General features: G+C 36.2%; 1 protein-coding gene across 1 annotated transcript in view; it reads left to right on the top strand.

Annotated features, from left to right (window-relative positions):
• DNAJC15 (DnaJ heat shock protein family (Hsp40) member C15) overlaps positions 1 to 16898 on the top strand; it is a 70470-nt gene extending 53572 nt beyond the window's left edge. The window contains exon 6 of the mRNA XM_045477522.1: positions 16661 to 16898. Within this exon, the coding sequence (XP_045333478.1) occupies positions 16661 to 16731 (71 nt within the window). The 3' untranslated portion in view covers positions 16732 to 16898. The remainder of the gene's footprint in view (positions 1 to 16660) is intronic.
• Positions 16899 to 17519: the final 621 nt, after the last annotated feature.

The raw sequence follows: 17519 nt of genomic DNA, 5'->3' as shown, positions 1-17519 counted from the left end.
CACACATACATACATATATTTGAAATGGAAGATTATGTGCCACATGTATTGTGATTTTTCTTATAAATAAATATGCTTTTGGGTTAGAGTTCACTGACCCACAGAAGTGGGTGACCCATCATAAGCTTTCAAGAATTTAGTTACTGATTTTTATGTATGTGTACCTAACTACTGTTTGAGGCTCCTAGCATTTTGATTGGGAAAGAGAAAACATGAATTGTAGACTCTGTATAAACTGATTTGGGCATCATGAGTTATGTTGGTTTAACCTTAAACATAAAAACATAAGATTTAGAGGATATCCTCTAAATCTCTGTAATATGTCATAGATAATTCTGTATTTCTTAATTTTATTCTGGAAGGCTCTGAGACTGAGCCATTTGTTTTTAACTGGCCAGGTTTTTAATGTAAATTTATCTTACAGAAAGACAATTATTATAACTTTAACTACACTACAGCTGCTTGAGAGAGAAAGCCCATATGTTCATTACTGTTTCTTCTCTAAAATAACAGATGGTAGAAAGTTGCACTGTATTTCAGAAGTCAAGGGTGGCAGGGGGGAGTGAAGGGTTTTTTGGATTCTTATTTACAGGATTTCGGTTTTCTAATTATTTTGAAAAAAATTAAAAACAAATTTTGGATTTCTGCACATCCTAACTCACACCAAAGTAGGGCATTCTTTTTGAGTTTTCTTACTTAATTATTTCCTATAAAAATTCTTTTCACTAAACATCATCATTGATTTTTGCATTTGCTATTCTTTAGTATGAATAAACAGAAAATAAACTTTGAAAAGAGGTTTTGCTTAAAATTTCCAAATAGCTTTAACAGTTACTGAAAGATCTACTCAACTATTACTTTGTATTGTGGGGTTTCTGAGTAATTGACTCAAGCAGAAACGTGTTTAAAGTGCCTCCTTAAAGCCCTCTTTCTCCTAAACATCCTTTGTCCCTTCCAGGTCAAGTGTGTGCCCTTCTCTGATTGATTGCAGTGGGATCAGGCACTCAGGTCTTTCAGACAATTGACAAGTTGTTGACGGTGCCTACTGGCAAGGAAACCAGTTCTAAAATGGATCTAAGAGAACATCTATTTTTAGATACCTGTAGTGAAAGAAAAAAGAAAATGTGTATCTTATACAGTAGTATTCAAAAAATTACTTGATTTGTGTTGAGGTCATATATTTATCAGAGGTGGGATTGTTGATTGCCTGTAGCATGCTTACTGATAATCCTGTCTGGCCCTGTGTAGGAGGCAGGATGTTAGGGAAGGGACCTGGAAGGAGGTGGCTGGCATTTTTCTCTGGGTTCTGCCTTTCAGCCAGCAATATGGCCTTGAACACTTCCTTAAACTCTCCAAATGTCAATTTTATGTTCTGGAAGATGAAGGGATTTATTTCTAAAGTCCTTTTGGTTATAGAATGTAATATCTTTATATACCTATTCAATTAATGAAAAACCTGTAGTCTGTACTTTTCTTTCTTTCTTTTTTTAACTTTTATTTATTTTTGAGGGATAGAGACAGAGCATGAATGAGGGAGGAGCAGAGAGAGAGGGAGACACAGAATCCAAGGCAGGCTCCAGGCTCTGAACTGTCAGTGCAGAGCCCAACACAGGGCTCGAACCCACAAACTGTGAGATCATGACCTGAGCTGAAGTTGGACGTTTAACCGACTGAGCCACCCAGGTGCCCTTGTGCTCTGTATTTCTATTCGGATCACTTTTTTTTTTTTTTTTTTTAAGTTTATTCATTTTTGAGAGAAAGACAGAATGGGGAGAGGCAGAGAGAGGGAGAGAAAGAGAATCCCAAGTAGGCTCCATGCTGTCAGCACAGCCTGATGTGGGGCTTACACTCACAAACCGTGAGATCATGACCTGAGCTGAAATCAAGAGTTGGACGCTTAACCGACTGAGCCACCCAGGTGCCCCCAGATCACATTTTTAAGAAAGATACTTTTAATCATTTTGGATTATTGTGCCCTTTAAGAATATGTTGGCAACTGTGTACATTTTGTCCGTATAATTGCTCATTCACCCACAATTTTAAAAAACATTTGGAGTTTCAGAGAGTTCATAGACCTCTCAACACCCAGCCATATGCTCACAGTTAAGAACTCCTGTTCTAGGGACACCTGGGTGGCTTACTTGGTTAAACATCTGACTTTGGCTCAGGTCATGATCTCACAATTCCTGAGTTTAAGCCCCACATTGGGCTCTGTGCTATCAGCACAGAGCCTGCTTTGTATCCTCTGTACCACCCCCCACCCCCGACCCTCTTCTGCATACATGCACATACATTCTCTCTCTCTCTCAAATAAATAAACATAAAAAAGAACTCCTGCTCTAGTACAAGTAGTGTGAATTAAGGAATACTGGAATTACTGAAGGGAGAATATTCATAGATGATGGAGTTGGGAGATAATAGTCCATAAATCCTGAAATTGTCTCTTGAGAAGGAAGGTTGTTTTATTTTATTTTTTTGTTTTGTTTTGTTCTGAATGAGAAGAAGATAACAGATTTTAAACAAAAATGCCTCACTGTCCTCAGAGAGAGAAAGCCAGAAGTATTGGGGGAAATACGAGAATGGGCAACTCTTAATTTTGTCTCTTCTTTTTCTAATTCTTCACCATATTGCTTTGGCCAGATCAGCACTGACTGTTACATAGGTAGTTGAAAAAACTTAAATCCTCTACTCCATGCTTCTGAAATTCATGAATGTACCCCCACTTTATCCCCAAGTCACTTTTACTGCCAGCTAGTAAAACAAAGTTAGAACTTCAGATGTGTGATCAACTATAATTTGTCACACATTTCATTATCAGATTATGCAAAGAAAGTGACACCAGAAAAGTAGGTGTGGTAATGGCTGAAAATACATTTTTTGTAACCAGTTTTAAATAAGCATTCAGATGTGCTTTGGTAAAAAGTAAATTTTGCTATTCAATTTAGGGAGATAAGATCTCAGTTGATCTAATGTATTCAGATTAGATTATGTTCTTTTTGAAATTGCTGGAGAGGCTAGATGTTTGGAAATAAGTAGTTTGATATTATGCCTAATGAATGAATATAGAAAGGAAGACAGACTAGGTAAATTTGAAAAACTATAGAACCTCAACGATCTCTTACAAACTCTCTAATCCAGTGCTACTCAGAGGATAGTTTGCTCGTGCATGCAGGCCGGCTTGTCACCTGTATGCAGTGAGTTTCAAACAAAAATCAAAGTAAGCATTTAGAAGCCTCTGTAGCAATTTGACATTGTGGTGACATCCAAATGGGTGATACTTTTGTAATTTGTGAAAGTATCGGTCCACTACAAATTGGAAATATTTTAAAAGGTGCTGTTTACCATAGTTTGAAAGACACTGATCTGATCAATGTTGCCTCCTAAGTCAGGACTGTTTCTGCTCATCCTGGGGAAAATGGCCTGTTAGCTCTCCTGAAAGATTTTTAGTGATGGAGAGCTTTCTGCTTTACAAGCAGCCTGTTGGTAGGCAGCTCTACCTACTAGAAAGTTCTTACATTTAGCTGCAGTTTACCTGCCTGCAGCAGAGATTCTCTGTCTTTTCTCATTTATGCCCTCTTTCAATAAACATTGTTTATTGTCACTCTTCTTTCACAGTGTTTCAATAAAAATTAAATATTGGGGCTACAGACAAATCAAAGTATACCACTGAATGGATTTCCCCTAATTACTCTCATTGTAGAAGAAGCTAAATTTGACAAATAGCCCTAGTAATAAGATATTACAATTTATTACAATATGTTACACTTAGAAGATGTACTGCAAACATTCATAAAAAGAAAGACATGATCACCAAGAGTCAAAATGGATTCACTGAGAAAAAGTGGTGCTTAATTAGCTTGATTTCCTTTTTTGATAGATGTACTAGACTCATACTTGTTTCAAAGGGCTCATCTTTTCTTCCCCTTATTTCAACAATTTTAATTAGATTTAAGGCTGTGTATTTGAGTTAATAACTTTTTTAGTAAATGTATGATTTTGTTTTATCCACATTGATTTTCCTTGGTAAATAGATGATGTGATCTTTAAAACAAAAAGAACATGGGTTATTCATCTTTATAGTCTGTATAGCTGACACTTGAACTTTTTTTTTCATGAGTAATGAATAAGAAAATGGATAAAAAGCAAGCATACAAATAAAATTTACAGGTAAAATAGAATTGGGATTGATAATACATAATGATCATATGAAATATTTTACATACTTATTGATTGATATAAAACCATCTGTAACTATTCTTTCAGTCATTCAGAAGGTATTTATTTAACTTCTGTAATGTGCCAGATGTGGTAAATCTTGGGGCTTTAACTGTAAAACAGGACGACTGGATCTTTGGCTTCATGGAGCAAGAATTCTACTGGAGAGACAGACAAAAAAGAAGTAAACCTATTTCACATCGTAGTTACTGTAGTAAAGGGTGTAAGAAAGAGGCAGCTTTGCATGCAGTGGCTGGGAAGGCCTCCGTGAGGAGACCTGAAGGATGAAAAGAAGCCAGCTGTGTGAAGAATGCTTGCGAGGCCAGGGAACTAGCATAAGCAAAGGTTCTAGGGGTATTTAATTACTTGAAAGAAGACTAGAATGATAGGGGTGTAATATGCAAGGGGAGAGAGAGCAGGAGATGAGGTGGTGTCCACATTTTGAAAACTGCAGGTATGCTATATGATAATGAAATGCTGTAGGTGGTGTGTAATACTTGATTCTAAACACAGTGGGAAGTTTCTGTCAGCTTTTAAGCAGTAGAGTGATGTAATTTACTTCTTAAGAAATTTTTCTCCTCAATCTCTGCTTCTTTTTCTTTTTTTAAATATACTTTGTTTTGAAGTATACAAGCAGAAAAGTGCACAAATCATAAGTATATATCTACAGAAGTTTTTACAAACACACCTGTATAACCATGCCCTACGTCAAAAACTAGAACATCACCACACCCCTGAAACCTCTTCAGGAGCCCTTCCAGTTCTACTTCACTCTTAAAAAGAACCACTGTCTTGATTCATAGTATCACAAATACGTCTTGCCTCTTTTGAATGTGTGTAGTCATTTTGCACCTGGCTGCTTTCGTTCAGTATTTATCCTTGTGAGAATTATCCATATTGTAATGTGAAGCAATAGTGTGTTCATTCTCACTGATACATAGCAGCCTTAGCAAGGTGGGCTCTGTGGGCCACGAGGGGTTCCTGAGACCCTTTCAGGAGCTCTTAGGTGAAACTGTTTTCCTTTTCCTGTGTGGACATTTGTAATGATGTTGCAAAAACATCATTGGTGTGTAAACTGCTAGTGCCTTAACACCAGTAAAGGCAATGGCACCAAAGTGTCCATAGACCCATATGAGAAAAATGCATGTTGACTCCATCTCACATCATATAGAAAGTTAATTCTTAATGGATTTTAATGTAAATGTGTGATACGAAACAGCAATACATCTCTATATTTCAAAACACAGAGTAGGTAAAGATTTCTTAAATAAGGCATAAATAGTACTTAAGGTATTTAAAAGGAAAAATGTGCCTCTGTTTGTGAGAAAAATTAGCCTGTAGTTTTGCTTTTTTAGAAAGTTAATAGATTTTGCTATCAGGGTCACTCTAGCCTCTTAAAGGAATTGGCAGTGTTCTCCTTTGTTCTCTGAATGAGTTTGTGTAAGATGTGTTACTTCTTGTTTTAATATTTGTAAGAATTCACCAATGAAGCCATCTGGGCTTGGAGACTTCTTTGTGGGAAGGTTTACAATTACAGATTCAGCATTTAAAAAATACACACCTCTTCAGATTTTCTGTTTCTCCTTATCCCTAGTTTTGGGTAACGTTTTTATAGGAATTTTTCCAGTTCACCTAAAATTTCAGATTGGCACAAGGTTGTTTATAATATCCCCTTGTTACCTTTTTTTGTCTTTTAAAGTTTATTTATTTATTTTGAGAGAACAAGAGAATGAGAGCGATGGAGGGGCAGAGAGAGAGAGAATCCCAAGCAGGCTCAGCACTATCAGCTCAGGGCCCAACTCACAAACGGTGAGATCATACCTGAGAGAAATGAAGAGTCAGACACTCAGCTGACTGAGCCACCCAGGCACCCCTGCCCTTAATACCTTTTTAATGTTTGTAGTAGCTGTGGTTTTCACTACTTTTTCATTCTCAGTGTTAACGTAATTTGTTCACTGGTATCATCCCCTTTGTTCTCTTGACAGGTCATGCTAAAGGTCAATATATGTGTATTAGTCTTTTAAAAACTTAGGGTCGTATTTTGTTATTCTGCATTTGTAAGTTAATTTTCTGTATCATGAATTGTTATTTTTATTTCTTCTAACTTTGGTTTTAATTTGCTGTTCGTTTTCTTTTTCCTTTTTTTTTTTTTAAGTTTATTTATTTTGAGAGAGAGCAAGCAGGGGAGGGGCAGAGAGAGAGAGGGAGAGAGAGGGAGAGGGAATCCCAAGAAGGCTCCGCACTATCAGTGCAGAGCCTGACACGGGACCCAAACCCATAGACCATGAGACCACGACCTGAGCCAAAGTCAGATGCTTACCCCACTGAGCCACGCAGGCACCCTGCTGTTCTTTTTCTATTTTTTAAACTGAATATTCAGATCATTGGTTTTAGCTACCGTTAGTTCAAAGTATTTTTCTTTCCCTCATGTGTTAACATATATTGCCTAATTTCCTAGTGACCGAATATTTTCTAGTTATCTGTGTTAGTGATTTCTGTCTTCATTCCACTTGGGAAGAGAACATACTCTGGTTTCAGTTCTTTAGAAGTTGTTGAACCTTACTTTATGATCCAGCATATATATGGTTAATTTTTGGTAAGTAATCTGTGAACACATTGTATAGTCTGTAATTCTTGAAATCAGTATTAAAGATATATGAGTAAGGTAAATTGTTTTGTCAATTAGATCTTCTATATCCTTGCTGTTTTGTTTACCTATGTTTTGTTTACACTATGGTTGTGTATTTGTTTATTTCTCCATTTAAGTTTTGTTTTGCTTCACTTACTGTGATGGTATGGTTATATAACTTGGGGACAGATAATTTAGAATTGTTATATTTTCCTTGTGGATTGACTCCTCGTTTTGAAATATCCTTCTTTATATCTAGTATTGCTTCTTGCCATAAAGTCTGCTTTATTTGAAACTGTAGCTTCCCCAGCTTTCTTTTGGTTAGTGTTTACATGGTATATCCTTTCCTGTCTTTTTCTTTCAGCCTTTTTTTAACTTTTGAAGTTTGACGTTTCTAAGCAGCAGGTTTTAGTTCTTTAATGAGATCTAACAGGTTTTGACTTTCAATACAAGTATTTAGTTCTTTTATGTTTAATGTACTTATTGATGTTTGAATATATATATATATTTATATATATATATATATATATTGAAAAGAACTTGTGAGAACAGACATTTTTGTCTTGTTTCTGATCTTAGGGAAAAACATCCAGTCTTTACCACATTAGTATGGTATTATCTGTAGGTTTTTTTTATGGATGCCCTTTATCAGGTTAGGAAATTCCCTTCTATTTTTGTTTTTTATTCTGTAGATGTAATGGATTCCATTAATTGGTTTTCAGTTGTTAAACCAACCTCAGATCCCTGGGATAAATTTCACCTGGTCTAGCGTATAATTTTTTTATATGTTGCTATATTCAGTTGTCTAGTATTTTGTTGGGTTTTTGGAATACATATTCATAAGAAATATGGATATGTAGTTTTATTGTGATGTCTTTGGTTTTAGTATCAAGGTAATGTGGGCCTTATAAAATTAGGAAGTGTTTCCTCCTCTTCTATAAACCGTCTAGGCCTGGGCTTTTCTTTGTGCATAGTTTTTTGATTACTGATTCAATCTCTTAAGTTGTTATAGGTCTATTCGATTGTCTATTCCTTCTTGAGTCAGGTTTCAGTAATTTGTGTCTTCCAAGGAATTCGTCCATTTTATCTAAGTAATCCAATTTGTTGAAATGCAACTGTTCATAGTATTCTTTTATAACCTTTTTTTATTTCTCTAAGGTTGATAGTAATACTGGTTTCTAATTCCAATAATTTGAATCTGTTCTCTTTTTCTTGGTCAAACAAGAAAAAGGTTTTTATTGCTGATCAACAAGTTAAAGGTTTCTTTTCAAAGAACCAGCTTTTGGGTTCATTGATTTTTCTGTAATTCCTTTTTTTCTATTCTCTCTTTCATTAATTTCTGTTTTAATTTTTACTGTTTTCTTCCTTGTAATTGCTTTGGGTTTAGTTTATTCTTCTTCTTACATTGTCTTAAGGTTGAAGGTTAGGTCATTGATTTAAGATTTTCTTTTTTTTTTTTTTTTAATTTTTTTTTTTCAACGTTTTTTTGGGACAGAGAGAGACAGAGCACGAACGGGGGAGGGGCAGAGAGAGGGAGACACAGAATCGGAAACAGGCTCCAGGCTCTGAGCCATCAGCCCAGAGCCTGACGCGGGGCTCGAACTCACGGACCGCGAGATCATGACCTGGCTGAAGTCTGACACCTAACCGACTGCGCCACCCAGGCGCCCCAAGATTTTCTTTTTTTAACATAGGCATTTATAGCTATAATTGCCTTGTAAGCACTGCTTTAGTTGTGCTCCATAAGTTTGAGTATGTTGTGTCTTCATTTTCATTTATCTTCACGTACTTTCTAATTTCCCTTTTTTGACTCATTTGACTCATTGATTGTTCAAGAGTATGTTGTTTAATTTCCACATATTTATTTCCTAAATCTGTCCTTATTGATTTCTAGTTTCATACCATTGTGTTTGGAAAACATAATGTGATTATTTCTATCCTTTTAGCCTATTGAGGTTTGTTTAATGGCCTAGCATATGGTCTCTCCTGGAGAATGTTCCATGTGCACTTGAGAAGAATGTATATTCTGCTTTTTGGGGGGCGGAGTGTTTTGTTCTGTAGATGTCTGTTAGATCTAGTTGGTATAAGTGTTGTGCAATTCTTCTGTTTTCTTGATCTTTTTTCTAGTTGTTATATCCATTATTGAAAGTGGGGCATTAAATTTTGTTGTTGAATTGTCTGCTTCTTTCTTTATGCTGTTAGTTTCTGTTTCATATATTTTGGTCCTCTGTTGTTAGATGCATACATGTTTATAATTGTTATATCTTCTTAATGAATTTGATCCTATTAGGTGTTCCTTTTAAAAATCTCGTTTACATTTTTAAAGTCTATTTTGAGAATATGCACTCTAGCTTTTCTATGGTTGGTTTTTTCATGATATATCTTTTTGCATCCTTTTACTTTCAATCTGTGTTTTTGTGTCTCTGGCAAACAGCATATAGTTGGGTCATGTTTTTTTAAATAAAATCTGACAACGTTTTGATTAATTGAATTGTTTAACCCATTCACATGTATTATTACTAATAATATAGTTGGATTTATGTCTGATTTACTTTTTGTTTTCTATGTCTCATGTCTTTTTTTTTTTTTTACTCCTCTGTTCCTCCTTTACTTTTTTCTTTTACGTGGAGTGAATATTTTCTAGCATTTTAATTTCATTATTTTTTCACTGTTTCTGAGGTTTTTAAAAAGTGATTGCTGTAGGGTTTCTCATATGTACCCTTCCTTTATCAGACTCTGTTTCATATTTGTACTAGATTCCAGTAATATTTAGAAACATTAGTCTTACATAGCTCTATTCCTTGTGTACCCTTTTTGTGGTATTATTGTTACACGTATTATATCTACTAATGTTACAAACCCAACAGTACGCTTAGTATTACTACCTCATCATCTCATGTTATTTCCTTAGTCCATATTAGCTTTGTTCCCACAGACCTCCTTTGTACTATTACTAGCAAATATATTTTGCATATGTTTCTAAATGTTAGAGGTTCAACAATACATTCTGTATGTATTATCTTCTACCATTCATTGCCTTTTCAGTGAATTAAGAGAAGAAAGAAAAATATGTGTTTATATTGTCTTCTATAATTATGGTGATCTCTACCTAGTGTTCTTTGTGTGTGTGAATTCAGATTGCTGTCTATGGTCATTTGCTTACAGCCTAAAGAAATTCCTCTAGTATTTCTTCTCAAGTGGTCTGCTAACAACAAATTCTTTTAGTTTTGTGTATATGGGATAGCGTTTGTTTTGCCTTCATTTCTGAATGAAGGCCTTGCTGAATTTAGGATTCTTGGCCTACCGTTTTTTTCTTTGAGGACTTTGAGTATGTATCCCACTGCTTCTGGCCACCATTGTTTCTGTTAAGTCAGCTATCAGTCTTATTGGAGGGTTTTTTAAATAAGTGACACATTGTTTTCCTGTTGCTACTTTTAAAAGATAAACCTAGGCGGGCACCTGGGTGGGTCAGTCCGACTTCGGCTCAGGTCATGATCTCGCGGTCCATGAGTTTGAGCCCCGCGTCGGGCTCTGTGCTGACAGCTCAGAGCCTGGAGCCTGTTTCAGATTCTGTGTCTCCCTCTCTCTGACCCTCCCCCGTTCATGCTCTGTCTCTCTCTGTCTCAAAAATAAATAAACGTTAAAAAATTAAAAGATAAACCTAGGCATATTAAAAAGGTTTATTTGAGCAAAAATCTGTTTGAATCGCACCAAACTGCAATTGGTTAGGAACACGCCACTGACAGGAGCTAGGGGAAATACATGTATAGAGAAGAGGCAGAAGCAAAACAAAAATTGTTTGATTGACTACAGCTTAAGCATTTGCTTTATTTGGAAGAGTCTGGTTGGCTGTTGGTGATTAGTTGCCCTCAGGTTTCAATTTCTTAATGTTGAGGGATTTATAGGCTTAGGTTTTGGTTTGGTTATGTAGGCTACTAAGGCATTAAAGCCACTTCCGTACAATGGCCACCTTACTTAATTAATTTAACACTGCTTTATAGATTTTCTCCTTGCCTTTGACTTTCAGCATTTTTACTGTGATGGTCTGTGTTTAGATCTCTTTTTATTTATCCTTCTTGGAGTTTGTTGAGCTCTTTCGGTGAGTAGGTTATTGTTTTTCAGGAAACTTTGGACATTTTTAACCATTATTTTTTTTAAAGATTTTTTTTTTTTTTTCATTTTCTTTCTCCTCATCTTCTGGCACTCACATTACATGTATATTTGTGGTTTTAATGATGTCCCACATTTGTCTGAGACTGTTGTTTTTTTCTCATTCTTTTTTCTTTTTGATCTTTGGCTTGAGTAATCTCAATTGCTCTACCTTCAAGTTCACTACTTCTTTCTTAGGCCAGTTCAAGTCTACTCTTGAGCACCTCTAGTGATTTTTCAATTTTGTTCTGTGGATGTATAATGGCTTCTTGGGAATCTTTTCCTATAAATCCAACATCTGATTATTTTCACAGGTAGTTTCTGTTTCTGCTTTTTCATTGTGTATGTATGGGTCATACTGTCATGACCTGTTAATTTGTATGCCTCATAGTATTTTGTTGGAAACTGAACATTTTAGATTATGTATTGTAGCAGCTCAGGGTATTTGTCCACCCCAGGGAGGGCTTATTATTTTTATTTATTTGTTTAGTAACTGGATTATTTTAGTGAAGTTGATACCCTCACCCCCCCCACCTCCCCTTGTTAAGCTTTTTACACTGTTCCTCAAGGTGGCATAGTTTTGGGTATGCAACTCAGCCACTGTGGGATAACAGTGGTATTGGTCGGGCACTCTTCCTCTCTTTTCTTGATCACACCCAATTGTAAACTCCACTAATTGCTGACCAGTTGCTCAGTTGTTCTCAACAATGCCCTGGGACACAAATTTCTCTACGAATGAATACAATCAAATAGTTGCACCTTTGATGAAACGGTTTCTGGAGTCAGTGTCTGATGTTTGTTCTGAACCCAGGAGGGCTCCTCTCTGCTGTTTGTTCCCTGTTTCTGTCCTGTGAACATACAGTCACTGTGTATGTTCACTAGATTCATGAATCTTCTCCCAGTTGCTTTTCAGAACCTCTGCTGTCCCTCCCTGTACTGTCCTTGAGAGCACCCTCCATGCTCTGTTGTAAATGAAGTCAGTTCCTTTGGAAAGAGGTTTGGGGCTCTCTGTTTCATGGCCTGTTTACTTCATAGGAAAAATATCTGCCAGGGCTCTGGAGTTGAGACTGGGAACTATGGCAGTCTTCTCTCCAAATGAAACCCCCGCTGTAGGATCTAAGCATGCAACACAGGGAGCAGTAGCCTGAGGTCTTCTTAGCTTGCCTCTCTTGTGTGGAACCACCACGCTTCATGGACTGGAGGACTCTTGAGGCCCAGTATTCTAAAGGAGCCACACTTAAGGTAGAGCTTCTGTATCACTTGCTTAGCACTTAGCCTCAGCAGCAGGCAGCTGGGGGAAGGAAGAGGAATAATGGAGATCATGCTCCTCCCAGAAAGAAAACCCTTTGTCCAGGAGGTAGGGAGAGAGGGGAGCCCTGTGTTTTTGGCTGCATCAGTCCAGCAGAAGTGTTTGTCTGGCTGAGCCGAGAGGAGAGGAGGGAAGCTGTTTTGGTTCAAATACCAGTTTCCTGCCTTTCTTACTGAATTGTCATAGATTTTCTTGAATAGATGTTTCTTTTTTACTTTTGCTTTTAAGACCATTTTCAGAGGTTTTAAGTGGCTGGGGTTATTTACATAGTTTTCACCAGTTCCACTGGGGAGCAGATCAGTGGAACTCCTCATGCCAGAAGTCCATCTGTCTCCACATGATTTTAACATCTTTCTTTTAAGAATTGTGGGTAGCCTTTAAGGATCCTTCAAATCAGCAGATGGTAATACTTTTTACTTCTGTCTTACAGGTTTGGAATGTAGACATTCATAAGTTTTAATGAAGGTTGAAGAATATGTAAAAACCCATGAAAAGATCTACCTAAGGAAAGCCCAAGGATATAAGGGAACTTGTATTTTCTTAATCCTCAGATTGGTGTGCTAATTATGAAACTCACATTAGTAACAATTATTCTACTTAATTAGGTATAATTATTAAGTTATAACTAATATTATTAGTTATATATAATTATTAATTATACCTAACTTTGAAACACTTACTAATTATAGAATATTTATTTTCTTTTGTGCTTGTTAGGATTTCTTACTCAGCTGTTTTGCAGACATTTATTTTTTAAAGCACCTACTCGTGACACTCTTGTTACTGTTTTCCGTATCTTTGGGTCTTTGGAGTGGTTTTTCTTCTATGAAGCTGGTACCTGATGCAAGAAAAATAATATGGGGTGCCTGGATGGGCTTGGTCAGTTAAGTGTTTGACTCTTGATTTCAGCTCAGGTCATGATCTCACACGTTGGTGAGTTTGAGCCCCGTGTCTAGCTCTATGCTGACAATGTGAAGGTTGCTTGAGGTTCTCTTTCTGCCTCTCTCTGTCACTCCCTTGTTGTCTCTTTCTCTCAAAATAAATAAGCTTAAAGAAAAACTTTTAAGAAAATAATAGTAACTCATCACTTTTTCTACTCCTCCACAAAGAGTACCTCAAGCCCCACTGGTGTACTCAGAGCTGTGTTGATAATACAGAGATATAAGGTTGTTCTTCAAGGTATTTATTATCTAATGGGTACATAGATATATGCTTCAAATGATAAATCACACTCATGATTTCAATCTTCTCTAGAAGGAAGGGGATGGCCTAGGATGGGATTATGGGCTTGAAGAAAGCAGAAAAGATCTACAACAACCACATGTTCGATATGATAGGAATTTAATACCCAAGAAATCTTGTAAACAAAATGGTGTGGTATGGTGATCAAGAAGATTGCCATCTTGGGGTACCTGGCTGGCCCAGTCAGTGGAGTGTATGACTCTTGATCTTGGGGTTGTCAGTTTGACCCCACATTGGGTAGAGAGATTACTTTAAAATCTTTTAAAAAAGAAGAATATGGGCAGCTCAGGAGCCAGGCTTCCTAGGAATCCTGGTTCCACTTCATATGAACTCTGTGGCTGGTGTTGGGCAACTTACTACACTTTGTTTTGTGATTTAGACTCTTTAATTTATGAAAATAGAATTGGAAACACCAAATAACGCCTAGTCACTACCCTCATCATCATGGTCTTGATCATAGGTTTGTTGAACCTAGTGATTTTTGGACAGTATGAATTTGTAGTGTCATCAGACTGCAGGAGGTCGACATACCTCAGTACATTTTTCAATAAGCTTTTCAAAATTGAAATATACATTCATGAAAGTACATAGATGATAAGTATACAACTCAATGAATTGTCACAAAATGAATTCATTTATGCAGCTATTACCCAGATTAAGAAATAAAACCATACAAATCTCTCCTCGGGTACTTTTCCTGTCATTCCCCACTCTTCGGAGGTGACCACTGTCAGGCTTTTATAGCCATAGATTAGCTTTGCCTTTTTTTGAATGTCATGTAAGTGGAATCCTGTAGTGTGCAGTCTTCTGTATTCATCTTCTTTCATTTATTATCTTTGTGAGATTCATTTATGTAGCAGTGAATGTTATAGAAATGATTCATTCATTTGTATTGCTGTATAGTATTCCATGGTACGAATATATATTCTCCATTTATTCATTTTTTGTTGTCTCCTTTTCTTATTGACGTTTGAGAACATTATATATTCTAACATTCTAGACATGAGTCTTTTGTGTTGTAAATATCTTCTCTCTGTGTCTTGCTTTTGCCTCTTAATGGTGTCCATTCACTGAACAGAAATTCTTAATTTTAGGGGTGTGTGGGTGGTTCAGTTGGCTAAGCATCTGACTCTTGATTTCAGCTCAGGTCATGATCTCCTGGTTTGTGAGATTGAGCCCCGTGTCAGGCTCTACACTGACACCACAGAGCCTGCTTGGGATTCTCTCTCTCCGTCTCTCTCTGTCCCTCCCCAACTCATGCACACCTGCACACATTCTCTCTCTCTCAAAATAATTAAATAAACTTAAGGAAAAAATATCAATGTTAATAAAGTCCAGTTTGTCAGATTTTTCCTTTATACCTAGTGCATTTTTTATCTGTTTACGAAATTTTCGCCTGTCTCAAGGTCATGAAGATAATTTCTGAAATCTTTTACCTGACATAATTGTATTTGTAATAAACTGGAATCAATTTTTGTATATGGTGTGAGATAAGGGGAAAGTTTCAATTTGTTTTTAAGTAGGCTCCACGCCCTGTGCAGAGCCCAGTGTGGGCTTTTTTCTGTCTGCTAATTGCTAAATGAGCATGTTACGATTTCAATATCCAGAGTGCATATCAATCAATTACAGGTTATATTTGAATTCAATTAATATTTTAATATTTGTTGAGGACATGCAGAATGCCTGGCATTGCCTTGGTAACTCTAAACATTTAAACAGCTTTCCAAGATTGACATTACCTAAGTTAAGATCATTTTCAAAGATAATCATGAAATCAGTTTATTTCATAACCAAGTGCATATGGAAACTTTCATCAACGTTGCTTGTAATTCTTACTGTATATTCAAGGACACTCCTTGATATATTCCATAAGTGTTTATAGCAGTTCAAATCTTGATGTAAAAATGTCAGTATTATCCTCAAGGGCAAAAAGCTAAATATAGCTTCCTCCAGCATTGCCCTTTCTGCTATAACCATGTTTGTTGATTTGTTTCCCTGCTTTTTCATTCCTATATAAAGTGGGTGGTATCATATTAATGAAAGGCTTGGATAAAACCTGGACAATTTACACACCAATGCTATCGAGGTGTATTTTGTTTTTTTGTAAGCTAGTGAGGTCTTATAAGGTTTTCAAAAGCCATAGATGGTTTGTACTCAAGGGGAGAGTAAAAAAATAAAAACAAACACAGAGAGTTAGGTGAACCATAATATGATTGTTAGCTCAAGCGTTAAGCAGTAAAAATGTTCAGGGGTAGAAATGAGAAGGCATATAATGCTTAAATAGCCTAATGTGACTGTTTGGGGCTAGTATTTTTGTATGTCAGTTAGGTTCTGTTTGTGATTTATAATGATTCTGAGTTTGAAAATCAGCTCAATTTCCTTCTTACTATTTGCATTAGAAAGAATTCTAAAAAAAAGAACTGATGTAATTTTATTTTAGGGTACAGTGAATCTAAGACTACTCAAGTATACATAAGTATCCTAATAGGATTATTTTGGAGAACAGAGAGCATTTCCTTTAAACATTATTTTTATTACCACTCATTTATTAGTTCATTCATCTACATTAGTAAATATGATTTTTAGGATTGGATAGTACATAGTTGATTTTCTAACATGTTTTTCATTTTTGTGGAAATGTATGGTTTGATACATCTCTGAAAGTTCCTGTGGATTGCTTTACCTCCTTCAGAAAGATACCCTCCTTCATAGATGAATATTCTTCTCTTTACAGAAAAAAAGTCTTGGACAGAGACCATTATTTTATTTACCTAACCATCCATTTAATTTCAGAAAATTCTGTGATCAAATATTTGAATGGCAGTGTCTGACCAATGAAATGTGTGAGTGTTTTTCAAATTATTCCTGATCATAGCTTTCTTTCATTATTTTCCTCAGAGGTTATCTTTGATTGTTGGGTATCTGTAGCGCTTCACTAAACAAATTTAATTTATGCTGTTATGATTTCTACTTAGCTTGTAAAATAATTTGTCAACAGGATGAATGTGTGGGAAAATATCAGAGGATTCCACTTACGAGTGTTTTTCCTTATTTGAGACTTTTAAAAATGTCAGTGATGAAGTTTTAATCCATTTGTTTTTTCTTTGTCCTCCTAGGTGGATCTCCTTACTTAGCAACCAAAATAAATGAAGCAAAAGACTTGCTGGAAGCAACCACCAAACATTGATTGATGCCCAAGAAGCACTCTGAAGGAAGAGAAGGGGGAATTTAAAGCACGAAAGTCCTGCAAATTAATCTAAGCCACGACCTTCACAATTTCCGTACATGTATTGTATTGACCACAATCATTTATTTCTATATTAAGGTATATAATAATAAAATATTAATAATCTATCTGTTCATTATCTTTTAAAGGAACACTTTGCTTATTTTCCTCCTTTCTCTGTGGTAGTTACACAGTGTAAGATTTTTGTTCATTAGTCCTAAGGTCCCCCGGCTCCCCTCCCTCACTCAAGTGTCAGCATCAGTAATGTGGGATTTGTGAGCAATTAGTAGAGATTTTCTTACTGCTTCTATTTATATTCACATTGTCCCTTGTTTCCTCAGAGGACTTTAGTACTCTGCCTGTGTAAGGTGCTTTACATGTTTTGAGATCAAACACTGACTGCCATCCCATGGGGAAATGATCGGAAACTCCGTCGAATTTACTAAATAGTGTTTTGTAAAGTAGTGGTTAGGACTTGTTAAAGAACTCTGTTCTCTCTGAGACCCTGTAAGTGAAGCATGAGAACTTGGAGAGCTACTAAAATGATTAAAGATTTGCAAAATGAGCCCTGTGAGGAAAGGCTGAAAAGACGTAGGAAAAGTCTGAGGAATTTGTCTTTTCGTTTATTTATTTTTTTTTTTCAATGTTTATTTATTTTTGGGACAGAGAGAGAGACAGAGCATGAACGGGGGAGGGGCAGAGAGAGAGGGAGACACAGAATCGGAAACAGGCTCCAGACTCTGAGCCAT

This window comes from Leopardus geoffroyi, chromosome A1 (genome assembly GCF_018350155.1).
Source record: "Leopardus geoffroyi isolate Oge1 chromosome A1, O.geoffroyi_Oge1_pat1.0, whole genome shotgun sequence".
NCBI lineage: Eukaryota > Metazoa > Chordata > Mammalia > Carnivora > Felidae > Leopardus > Leopardus geoffroyi.
The sequence above is the reverse complement of the archived record's forward strand: the minus strand, read 5'-3'. Positions and strand labels throughout refer to the sequence as shown.